At 32.6% G+C, this 12,780-nt stretch overlaps 2 protein-coding genes across 2 annotated transcripts; both read right to left on the reverse strand.

Moving 5' to 3' along the window:
• Positions 1-565: 565 nt before the first annotated feature.
• On the reverse strand, positions 566-4,411 carry LOC110721810 (20 kDa chaperonin, chloroplastic-like). The gene is made up of 6 exons (XM_021901010.1): positions 4,265-4,411; positions 3,489-3,666; positions 2,104-2,283; positions 1,850-2,005; positions 1,247-1,324; positions 566-1,128 (listed from the first exon to the last, which is right to left on the reverse strand). The coding sequence occupies exons 2-6, from the start codon at positions 3,660-3,662 to the stop codon at positions 952-954; spliced, it is 765 nt and encodes a 254-aa protein (XP_021756702.1). The 5' UTR covers positions 3,663-3,666; positions 4,265-4,411; the 3' UTR covers positions 566-951.
• Positions 4,412-8,013: 3,602 nt separating this feature from the next.
• Positions 8,014-12,496, reverse strand: LOC110721732 (beta-galactosidase 15-like). The gene is made up of 17 exons (XM_021900920.1): positions 12,305-12,496; positions 11,957-12,165; positions 11,742-11,808; positions 11,562-11,654; positions 11,272-11,415; positions 11,078-11,166; positions 10,874-10,979; positions 10,700-10,787; positions 10,476-10,594; positions 10,198-10,359; positions 9,911-10,107; positions 9,701-9,807; positions 9,484-9,593; positions 9,165-9,392; positions 8,832-9,046; positions 8,463-8,739; positions 8,014-8,357 (listed from the first exon to the last, which is right to left on the reverse strand). The coding sequence occupies exons 1-17, from the start codon at positions 12,470-12,472 to the stop codon at positions 8,247-8,249; spliced, it is 2,490 nt and encodes an 829-aa protein (XP_021756612.1). The 5' UTR covers positions 12,473-12,496; the 3' UTR covers positions 8,014-8,246.
• Positions 12,497-12,780: the final 284 nt, after the last annotated feature.

Genomic DNA, 12,780 nt, shown 5'->3' on the forward strand with positions numbered 1-12,780 from the left:
TTTCTGGCTATTTACCATCATCAATGCATTAGCAACTCATCGATTATGGTCATGGAAAATTTTGGCTTAGGTTATTGTTAATGGAGTGGGTTTAATTATAGTTTCGAGTCGATTTTAATCGGTTCATGGGAAGTTTCAAGTCGGGTAAATAAAGGTCAGGTATAAAGAGATATTTTTCGTGTCTAACTAGTTTCGTGTAGTTTTTGGATCGGGTCAAATCGATTTCGGATCTTGGATTATCCGGTCTTATTGGTTTCGAATTAACTATGAGTCGATTTCATGTTGGGTTTGGATCATACATTACCGGTTGAAGTCGGTTTCAAATTAACTTCGGGTTGACTCCAAATTGAATTCGGATAAAAAATCTCAAATCTAACCAGTTCGATTTCAAGTAAATCTTTCAGGTCGGGTAAGTTTTTGACACCACTACTTGTAGGCTTGTAGTTGTTATGACATTTTTGATAGAAATAATAGTTTAACTTATTTGATTTTGCATTTTCAACCATGCGTATTTTTAACTATTAATCATATATAAAATCATAAAAAGTTAAAATTTCTAATAAGATCTCATACTCCAAATTTATTACTCCACATAGAAATCATACAGCCTAGTCAAACCTAAATTATTTGCCCCATGTTTTAAATTTATTACTACATGTTCAACCTTATTTTCAAGGAGTCCTCTCCCAACTGGCAAAGTACGAAAATAATAAACATGAACAACTCTTTAAAGAAGCCCCAATCTTCACATTCAGAACCCTTTTGTTTTTCTATTGATTTCGTTTTTGGGTTCAAGAATACATAATTGAAGTGAAATGTGAAACTCAAGACTCAACAACCAAAATTGCAAGCACAACTATATGGACCCACTTCATGATTCATAATTATCCTGCAAGCTGCTACAAAAATCATTACCACCTAAACGTTCCTTTTACAATTCGGGATCAGTGATTAAGAGGAGAGCACAGCCATAACATCAGATGCCCGAAGCACTATGTAGTCAGAACCATCTTTGCCCTTGAACTCACTTCCTGCATACTTGGAATACATCACTGTGTTTCCTGGTGAAACTGACAATGGTTTTCTGTTTCCCTCCTCATCCAAGGGACCAGATCCGACAGAAATCACCTGTTCCACAAAAAAATTGTAAGCATTATAAGAAAAGGGGGGCATTAACACACCCACCCGGCCACCCCCCAAAGAAAGGAAGACATAAACAAACACAAGTGAGATTGGAGATAATTACAGTGCCAACTGAGGGCTTCTCCTTCGATGCCTCGGTCAACAATAAACCTCCTGCAGTTTTCTCTTCAGCCTCAGCAACCTATAAGTTTAGGCACCGATAATATTTAATAACAGCTTCCATCAAAAGTAGGAGAATTATAAAGAACAAATGCATGCTTCATTCAATTAAATCTCATAAAGATTAGAACAAGATAGAATATTTGCAAACATGTAAATCCAAGGATGGAGTCAAGCTTCCAAATCCCTTTAGATTATCATATAGGCACAGACCAAAACTAATAAACCCATTTTAAGTCTATTTTCTAAATCTTCAGACTATTGATAACATTAGATACTGCACTGTTGAATCCAATTAATTTTCAGGTAACAAATTCACCATCTGATTGTGCCAAAAATAAACACATGCAATTTTCCTGTATTGCTCATACATCTAATCAAATGATTAAAAAAATAACATAACAAAACAAGGCAGGTGATAGTGATAGTGATAGTGATAGTGATAGTGATAGTGATAGTGATAAGATAAGATAATTCACCCAAGGGGAGATTTCACATATAAGTAGCACTTGTATAAAAATTGATAATACGATACTCAAACACTGACCTTAATGAGAACTCTCTCATTCAGAGGCTTAAGATCCTTTATTTCATCTGTCTCAAGAATGCCAATAATGTCGTCTTCCTTCAGTAGCAGATGGTTAGTCCCATTAAACTCCAGCTCAGTCCCTGCGTACTTGGAATATACTACCTGGGTACCGGTCTGCACCAAGTGAAGAGGACAGAAAAACATTTGTCAACCAGCAAACAAAATGTATTAGCACCAAAAAAAACATTTATTAGTCAAATATGAGTAGTTACCTTGACACCAATTTCTACTTTGTTCTTCCCAATAGTCCTGCCCTCTCCAACAGCTACCACTTCGCCAGATTGGGGCTTAGTCACAGCCGTTGAGGGTAGCAATATTCCACCAGAGGTCTTCTCCTCTGCTTCTTTGATCTTGATTAACACTCTATCAGCCAGAGGCTTAATTTCGGTATACTGTTCAATTTGATCAACATAATGAGTAGATGAGTGATTTATCAAATTTAAGTAGAAAACTTGTTTTTCATTAGGCAACAACAATCTTCACAATACTTAAGGACAATTTTTTACATCCAAAAGCTTTATCTGTGTAACTACTAGCCTATGTAGTATCCTAGAACTAAACTTTTACACCAACAGTGCATGATCATTTTTTTTATTAGTATATTTAGAAAGAAAATAATAATCAGCAGTTAAAATTCAACCTCAAATTACATGGAAGCCTTTTCAGTTATGCCAAGAAGGGGGGAACTGGGGAAGTACAAACTTGACAGCAATTAATAAACTAATTCTAGCAAGTATGATTTCACATTATCATTTATAAATATACTCTGTACATAGATTCAGCAAATAATGGTCTAAAAATAGATTTTAGCTAGCAAACACCAACAAAGAATGTTTATAAATTAACAGACAGCAATAACCATTTGTTCAAACATAGAAAACTTTGTGGCTGAGAACATCAATAATGGATGACATAACAAGAATCTCTTTTAACTCCAATTAGTCAACACCAGCTATCAATAGGTCACAAAAAGAGTAGTCAAGGCACCTCTTAATGCAGAGCAGTATATTATACAGCTGATCAAAGATTTACACAGAAAAGACAATGAAAAAAATATGTATCTTATAATTTCACACAAAAACTATTGGCCTATATATTATACCAGAGCACCCAATAATTAGATGACTCTGAAAATTGTCAAGTCGTAGTTGACAAAACATCTACAAACTACAATAATTTAGAGACCTTAATACAACTCTTCAGTAAAAAAGGGAATGACAGGAAGGCTCTCCTCCTAAAACCTCACAATCAAACAGCTCTACTTGGTGAATTACACTTACAGCTCAACGATTTAAACTTCATCATTGTTTCTACCAATCATCAAATTGAATACTTAGTCCCAATAATTCCTTCATCCTATATAAAACACTCAACCGATTCAATACTGCATCATTCCTTGCTAGACAGCGACAAACAGCACATATAATCTACCACACGATTATTAAATCATGCCACAATCACTCCTAGAATCCTTAACAGGTAAATTTCAAATAACAGTCCAGCAATAACAACAGTTCTTGGACGACAAATCACATACAAAACTATTTTATTTTACCTAATAATGAAAACCAGCCAAAATCAAATGAAGCAAAAGTACCTTAGGGGCAACAACAGTAGCAGCTTTAACAACGAGAGGGCGGAAAGACCTCTGGCTAAGTCCTTGTCTTAACGGAACAAAAGCGCCAACTTTAAGTGATGAAGGCCTAAGCCGTTCAAAAGTGGGTAAACTCCTGCTTAAAACAGTTGCTGCTGTAAGTTGAGCTGCTGCCATTTTCCTGCTTCCATAATTCAAAATTAGCAACAAAATCTCATTATTCCACTAACAATAATGAAGAGCAGATACAAAACAATACAATCCACAATTCAATTTTACAAAAAAAAAAAAAAAAAAAAAAAAAAAAACATTTAACCCCATTAGCAATAATGTGCAGATATAATCGAAATTCAGCAAAAACACTCATCCCACTAGCAAAAAATTGAAGAGAATTACTATACTATACTCCGTACTACCCAAAATTCTAAATTTAGCAAATAAAAATGCAAATAAAAATCCCATTAACCCACTAACAAAAATTGGTAGCAAATACTTAGTAATAGAATAATACTACCCACAACATAAAATTGCCTAAAAATCCCATTAACCCATTAGCAAGAATGAGCAGATATAATTGAAATTTAGCTCAAATAATACACATTAGTGAGCATATACTATACAATAATACCCAGAATTCAAAAATAGCTGATAAAAAAAGTCCCCATTTATCAATTAACAAGAACAGAAATTCATGCATATAGACAATAATGCAACAACTTCTTTCAAGAGAAAAACAGATAATCAAATATGCAATTGAAATACAATGAATGATTAATTACCTCTTTAATTGGTGAACAGAGATGTGGAAGAGCGAAGTGAGTGAGTCGAGAAGGAGAGAGAGTGTGAAAGATTAGATGATGGAAGGATAATGAATGAAACCCTAGAAGTTTCAAGGAGATTGTTTGTTTTTATGTTTTAAATTTGGTTAAAGAAGAGAGTTCTAGAATTGTAACGTTGGGTGGGTGGGTTGAATTGTTGATCGTTTGAATAGATGGGTTGAATGGTCTTTTGGATGGGCTTGCATTTCTTGCCCAATTCTCAATTTTGATTGTTTATTTTCTTTTACATACATTGGGCCATTGGGGTATGGTTGTATCACTTGTATGGGTGTATCACACGCATATAGTGAATGAGTCGGGTTTGGATTGGTTATGGATGGATTGGTCACATTGGATTCGTGTAATTTTGGGTCGGATCGGATTGGTTAGAAGTTAGAACCGGTTTCGACTCATGTCATGTTAGGGGATTAATTTCGATTGAGTTTGAGTCGACATCAGTTTAGGACAAATTTGTTTAGGATTTAGGTCAACTTTGGATCGCTTGAGTATTGAGTTCAGATTTCATAACCGGAGTATTTCAAATTCGGGTCAAGTCCGAATCTAGTGTGTCTCAACTTAGGTTGAATTCGATTGGGCGAGAGTATCAATCAATAACATCTAATAACTATTTAAAAGCCACAAGTTGCAAAAATAATGACCTCCTTAGGAATAGTGTGAGGACTATTTTGCCCTCACTTTAAGCCAACAAAAAAGTCCAATTACTTCTTTACCCTTATTTTGTTCTCTCTTCTTCTCTCTCCTCTCACCTTAGCTTTTCTCGATCACTTTCTCTTATTGCAGCTTTCCATTTCTCTTTACCAGTTTTTCCTCTCTTCCACTCCATCCTTCTAATTTCAGCTCCTTTCTGACGCTCTCTCATCCATTGAAGTGTTAGCAAATGATAAGCATTGCCGAAACAATTGCTCAACAACTCCAACAGCTTTATTCTTATCTTGTGTTAGCTTAGTTAATGTATTTATCTTGTTCCTTAATTGTAGGGATTATTATTTTTTATTCTCTTGTACTTATATATATACCTTTGTATATCTTTTGTAATCAATCAAGAAAACATAAATCAATCTTTCTATTCTCTTATTTGGTATCAGATTCCTTATAATCCGAAACCGTTACACTCTTCCGCTGCTTCAATGGCTTCTTCATCCGAAACCTCATATCAATTAGTCAACCCTTCTAACCCCATGATACCTTTCATTGTTATTAATATGCAAAACGTTATTAATGATACCTATTCAAGCAATGTTATAAAATAATGTTACATAATCAGATTCAACCTCATCCTAAAGCCCTTATAAAACCCACTAAATTGAGTCAATTACAAAACAGAAAGTAACACATGGTCCATTTACCTGCACACTATCATTACAAACCTACCTCTTTTGGGCTGTTACCCCAAAATGAATACTATACAAATTATCCAGATTTACTACATATGGTTAATTCAAACTTGTTGCAACTTTGTATGTGTCATGGAGTTAAATCCCTTTACTTTTTTCTCTCATTTTAAAACTTCCAAATAGTATTCAAATTAAGTGTAATGCAATTTTTAAAGTTCACAAATTTATTAACTATAACAAACACGTTAATTTACTTTGATTAACAAAAAAATTCGCGCGCGGCAAAAACAACTAGTAATACTAAATTGCACACAAGGAATGACACGTATCACTTCTTGGTGCTGTTTTTTCCCTCTAAAAATCTCCCTTCCTTTTTTAGCAAAAGTCTTTTATTTTTGATATATTTGTATAATACAACTATAATAATATATTATTCCTAATTATATATATTATCTTTATAATAATTGTATTCCTTTTTACTTCGTGTTCAATTTATTTAAAATAGTTATACAAGATTTTGAGACCTTTTAATTAAGGGAGAATAAGCTATAATTTAGAAGGCTGAAATATGGTGGAGAGTATAAAATAATGGAGCCAAAAATACAATATTATCATTTAAATTACCATTATATAGTTGTACAATAGTGGGGTTCAGTGAAAAAAAAAAAAAAAAAAAAAAACCATTTCTATTCATGGTGTTGATTTAAAATCTTATGAAATAATAATAATTGAGTTAGTTTTCTATTAAATATTTGTAATAATTTTACCAACTTATAACTTTTTTTTTTATCAAAAAATCTATTAACTATTATTAAAACAGGTCATGCTTACATTGATCATTTTGGAGATATGTCAAGCTATCATTAAAAAATTATACAATATATGGTGTCTGCTTTAATTTTTTTTTGTCAAAAAAAATAATTCTATTTAGCTTTTTTTTTTATGTACATTGTATAGGTTTTTTTTTTTTAAAAAAAAAATTAAATTAATTCATTAATATAATGCTATACAACATCTACAATTTATAGTTTTATTGGGAATAACATGCATCATTAATGTAATATAATGTTACTATTTTAAATATTTTTAACACAACTAATCAAAAATAATTTATTTTTTTCAATTGTAGTTTAAATAATTTTTGCCTTATTATTTCATTTTTCTTATATGCATTGCATTTGTTTATTCTATATGAGTTACCTCATTTTTATATTATATCACAAATTAATTATTAAAAAAAAAATTATTACTACCGTGCATCGCACGATAACTAATCTAGTTTGTAAATAAACTTAAGATCGAAAAAAGCCTTATGTTCGAATCAAGGTTTCAATATAAATCAAGTTTGGATTGGATAAGTCTAGGGTCTATGTCAAGTTTGAATATAGAAATTACGAGTTCACCTAGGTTTGCATAGACTTGATTAATAACAAGTTTGATTAAATTAAGTTTGAGTTAAATGTTACGAATAGAAGGATTTGATTTATTAAAAGTGATCGAAAAATAGATAAAAGTGAAATAACAATTTTATTTAAGAACTAAGTTTTTAGAAGAAAAACGGAGTAAGACTTTTATTTCGGATATAGCCAAGGGAGTAATTTTGAGAAATGGTTAGGCCTTTGATCAAATTTATCCTTTTTGCTGCCGATTTCCAAACAATAGTTAGGCTTTTGATCTCATCCTATATTAGAGAAATACAGTAGTTTGTTTTACCTATTCTAAGATTACTCTTATCATACTTGTCAAAAAAGGAAAAAAAAAAGATTAACTGTATCATAGATTTATCTTCTCAAAATCGTACACCTTTGATTATTTTATTTTCACATATGTTCCTCATTGGAAGCTAATGCTTGCATTTATCTATAAATAAATAATACTAAAGTAATTACCGTTGATATCACTATTGCCATGTGTTAGCTTCTTATTAAAAAAAATCCCCTCCAAAATTTTAAATAGCATCTTTTTTCTCCATTTCAAGCTAAATTTAATATTTGGAAAAGGTGAATTAATTATACATTTTCCTAAAAGCTTTTAGGACTAAATTTATTAAATGTCAATTTTCCTATGGAGAAAAAAAAATAAAAAAATTGATGGTTGGTTTTTGTCATTTTTAGCTCAGTATATCTACCAAGAGAGATCATTATTTTTTTACAAAAAAAATTATTTATATTATGTACATAAGAGCAAAAATTTTATAGCTAAAACCGTGCATCGCACGGAACTAACCTATTTTATTAATAAAAAAAAAAACCAAATTTTCCAAGGATTTTCCACAAAGAACATTGTAAAGGGTGATTCAACAACGACATTCATTGTAGTTATTTTGAGTGAAACTCTAATGCGAGTAGAGAATATGTAATCGCTTGTACTCAAGGGTATAGGAAAGCATCGTTAATATAACAAATCGAGAAATTAACGAAAATAAGCTTGATTTTTATGTTAAATAAAAGACAATAACATTTTATAAATATATAACTATCCCGCTAATATCTCTAATAACAATAATGAAAGTAAATATTATGGATCGTACTCATAATTTCTTAAAGAATAACTCATAACTCCTAAAAAATAATTGGCTAAAACTATAATTAACAAACGAGCTCCACGGCAAGTCTCTTGGTTTTGTCTCCACAACTTGAAGCCGCACCAAAAGTCTTCTCAGAGACATCCACTAGACAAAACTCTTTGCCAACGCAAGCCTATCAAAATTAAAAAAAATTTAGAGCTCGCAAAATAAAAATAATAATCATAATAATAATAATAATAATTCGTATTATGAAATGTAACGTGAAAAATATTTGTACCTTAGTAAGGATGCTCTTAGCATCATTGGCACTTTCGCAAGAACCTTTCTGAAAAGAGCCACAAATTCCTTGAGGTGCACCAAAACTAGCGAATTTTATACCAGAAATTGCCCTGCCTTCACACGACAACGCTAGTAAATTTCCCTCGTATGCATTCGCGCAAGCTCCTCCTGCACGGACGGTTTTGAAGTTAACTCGTGTTGGGTTCCCTCCGAGTTCCTCGAATAGAACAAGGGTGTTCACGTCACCCCTTAGGAAAGACCGTGGTACATGGTACCTACATGTATGCAATAAAACAATTATTATAGAGCTCGACATAATGAACGTATGTACATAAGAGGTATACAAGTTAAAAAGACATGAATTTACTCTGTTTGGATGGGTTTCCCGCAATTGGTGAGGCACTTGTTGTTATCATATTGGCCGCGGTAGTCACAAGGTTCGAGCGTACAACCGTCATTATCCGATACATAACTAGGCCAATACCTTCCAATGCTCAATCCGTTCACCCAAGCGGCTCCCTTGCCCATGCCGCTTAAGTCCACCACAACGGGGTCTGTTCCCAATGGTGGCTTGAACGTTGTCTAATTAAAACATGATCATCGATCACAATTAGTTATAATGTCACATGACAAACTACCTAATGTAACAATAATTAGAATAAATAAGAACTATAATTTATTAAGTTACGCGTGTTATTACCTTGTACCATATCATTCGAGTGTTAATGGGCATGCCATGGCTACTCCTCCACTTATTGACATAGAGCGATTTTTCACTGTAGAGATGATCATTATCGAGGCCTTGCAAACCAGTATGGTACGTCCAAGCATGATTAGATAAGTCCTTGAGCACAGCCCCTTGCTTTCCGACTAACTTCACTGGACCGGTTATTCCAACTGGTGTCAAGTCGTAAAATGAACCATAGTTCTACAAGCAAAAGATTTACAACTTTAGGTTTAATTTACATGTAAGTAGCTATATATATTTGCAATTTTGTACGCGAAAATGTGTACTATACCTTAAGTCCAACTGTGGCGCTAAGGAGTGCAATTATGTTCTTCCCACTTCTCAATTTGACCTTCTTCTCAAAAGTGTAGACGTAGGCAGAAGTGTTAACATATTCGTATCCTACACGAAAATTAAAAATAATTAAAGTATATTACATAGTTAAATCGGCTAAAAATCAAAAAATCAAGTGAATATAATCATGTAACGAAATTAGTATCAATTTTTACCAAGTTCGTGGCCATTAACATAAACATGTAGAACATGGGCGCTTGAATTGATATTAAGCTTCACATCGTCATTGTTCAAAAGTGCATCATTTTTCTCAAGGTGGAAACTAAGAATCACAATTCGAACCACAAAATCATATATTAGTTCCAATATATATCGATTGATTTAGATAATATCACGATGAAATTTAACTTTTGTACAATACTTACGTCGTAATGTACCACAAGTAGTCACTGGAGTCGTTAGTAACCGCCTTTTGTTCAAGGAGAACATCCCTGGCAAAGTCACCTTTACCGCCTTTGGCAAACTTACCAATTCTTTCATGCGTCCAACTCCAAGTAAGAGCACTTGGTTCTTTTTCAGCTCCATTAGGTATCTTCGCCACGATGTTAGTTTGTGTATTCACCTATAATCAATCAAATTGATGTTAACTAAATTGACCTAATACTTTGAAAATTCGCGATATATGTGAATGTGCACGTAAGTAAAGTCTCACCTTAGCAGTATTGTACACTTCATTCTTGCAATCGGGAAGGATACTAACGGACCAAGCAGGAATGGTAAAGTTTTTGCCGTTGTATGTTATTGTTGCATCATTGGATGTGTTATCGTTGTTAATAAAACAACTCCAGATCACTCTAGTCTTGTAAGTTGTCACCTAAACATATTAAATTACAATATGATTAAATGTATATATGTGTAATTTCTAATGCAATTTATTATTATCACAAATTAAACAAATTAGTAAAACTTTAAGTTTAATTATTTGTGTACCGTAACATTGTTGCCCAAATCAGTTTTGGTAATATCTCCATAAGTGAGAACTTTTTCAATTGAGTGCAACACTGCATGAAGTTCCTTGAGATGGCCCCACTTAGGTTGATTCAAATTTCCTACATTATACATCATACAAACACATAAATTTGTTAATTGTTCAATTGATTTCTTAGAATTACTAGACATGTATTATATGTTGTTGATGGTTTAACATTAGATACCGTATTCATCGAGGGGTGCATCATAGTCGTAGCTCGTAGTAATATACGGACCACCGGTAGTTCTTCCAAAGTTTGTTCCACCATGGTACTAAATTTAAAATCACAAGTTAGCTACATACGTTAACAATTCATTAAATTTTTGAGTACGTACGAATTTTCGAGAACTGTGTTTACCATATAATAATTTTGTACAGTGCCTCCTGTTTGGAAGAAGCGTGCAACTGCATAAGCAACGTCTTCAGCAGTCCTGTGTGGAAGTTTACCTCCCCAATTTTTGAACCTAAAAATTCATTTAATTAATACATACATGTTATAAATTAACCATATTTTTGAACAAATTTTTAGTATAGTATATAACAAATTATGTAATCAACTAACCAGCCGGTCCAATTTTCGGTCCATATCTTGGGACTGTTGGGATTGTTTGGAGTGAAATCGTGACAATACCATCCATTGCAAGTATTAATCTGATTTTAGAGAAATAAATGTAATGTAATTATGAGATTAGATGCTAATCATACAATTAAATTGGAAGTAACAAATTTGTTGATTTGCTAAGATTTTATATGTACCATTGGTTGGGGTGCATCACTTTGTTGGCACATAATCCATGGGACTCCAACGTTTTGAGCTACGGCCATCTTTGCACACCAATTGATGTATCTTTTTCCGGCATCTCCATAAGGATCCATAACATTGCCATATTCGTTCTCAATCTATCGTCATTAGAAGAGAAATAAAACAATTCTTTAGCATATACTCCGTACAATTTACAAATTCTTATATTAGATGGTCTAACAAGGTATTGAGATCATGTTTTATTCTCTTAAATAAATTTGGGTTAGTCCATAGATAAACAAACCTGGGTTAGGATAATCGGGCCACCTTCAGGGGCTAAAAGGTTCTCCTTTTTCACCATATCAACTATCAATGTTGTGAAATTTTGCATTTCATCCTGTACAAATTATGATAATTTTAGCCAAACAAAAGAAGATTTGTATGTCTAAAAAAGAATATGATAAATTGGCTAATCAATGTTTACCATAAACACTTTGTTATCAGTTCGAAGCTGGATCCCAGGCAAGTTGTGCAACCATACGGGAAACCCTCTATTCAAAACAAGACATGTAACATGTATTAAAGTTGCAATATAAATTATTCACATATTCTCATAGTCTAGATTTAGTTATCGCATTACTATTTCTATTAGCAAAATCAATGTCTATATATGCTATTATATACAGCTTATGTGTTTACCCGTAATTCCATTCAGCACAAGCGTATGGACCAATACGAAGAATAGCATATAGTCCAGCATCTTTAATGGTCTTTAGAAACCTTATAAGGTCGTTTCTGCCAGTGAAATCGTACTGCCTTCGAACTGGTTCATGTGCGTTCCAAAACACGTATGTTTCGATGGCATCGAGACCTCCCTCTTTCGATTTTCTGATTAAATCCGGCCACATCTATCCCAAAAAAAAAAAAAAAAAAAAAATTCAGTAATAAAATCATAATAAGATAGCTTTATCAAAAACAATAATTGTATATATCTCCCTCCCTATATCAAAAATTAATTGTCACGTTGATAGTGTAACAATTATGTACCTCAGGAGTACTTCGAGGATAATGGATGGAACCCGAGAGTATGATCCTACGCTCTCCATTGATGAGAAGAGCGCGACCATCATGAGAAACAACCGTACCTAATGCTGAATGTGTAACACTAAAAATCGTGACAATTGCTAAGAGAAGAGAAATCGTATGAATTTTCATCTTTTTCTTTGATAAGAAAACACACGTACAATTGATGTTTGAAAGATGAAGATTGAGAAATTTTGAGTTAATATTTATAGGCAATTAGATATCTTACGAATTTTTTTTTATATAAATATTATCCTTAATATCTATCCACTTTTATTAGCATATAAACCTGGATAATTTCTATCCTCTAATTTGGTGATTATTACCTAATCTATAATCTATAATCTATAATTTCTATCTAGGTTATTATTCTCTATATTAAACGTTTCTTTTGCTAGATAAACTAATTAAAGGCTAAAGTTTTGAAATAAAGGGTAGTA

Source organism: Chenopodium quinoa, unplaced genomic scaffold (assembly GCF_001683475.1).
Source record: "Chenopodium quinoa cultivar QQ74 unplaced genomic scaffold, ASM168347v1, whole genome shotgun sequence".
NCBI classification, from domain to species: domain Eukaryota; kingdom Viridiplantae; phylum Streptophyta; class Magnoliopsida; order Caryophyllales; family Amaranthaceae; genus Chenopodium; species Chenopodium quinoa.

Coding starts and splice junctions, on each gene's coding strand:
- LOC110721810 (XM_021901010.1), bottom strand. CDS start 3,662: ATGGCAGCAGCTCAACTTACAGCAGCAACTGTTTTAAGCAGGAGTTTA. Junction 2,284..3,488: donor CTACTGTTGTTGCCCCTAAG/GTACTTTTGCTT, acceptor CAAATTGAACAG/TATACCGAAATTAAGCCTCT. Junction 2,006..2,103: donor AAGTAGAAATTGGTGTCAAG/GTAACTACTCAT, acceptor CACTTGGTGCAG/ACCGGTACCCAGGTAGTATA.
- LOC110721732 (XM_021900920.1), bottom strand. CDS start 12,472: ATGAAAATTCATACGATTTCTCTTCTCTTAGCAATTGTCACGATTTTT. Junction 10,980..11,077: donor ACCGAAAATTGGACCGGCTG/GTTAGTTGATTA, acceptor ATGAATTTTTAG/GTTCAAAAATTGGGGAGGTA. Junction 9,393..9,483: donor GCGCCACAGTTGGACTTAAG/GTATAGTACACA, acceptor TTTTGCTTGTAG/AACTATGGTTCATTTTACGA.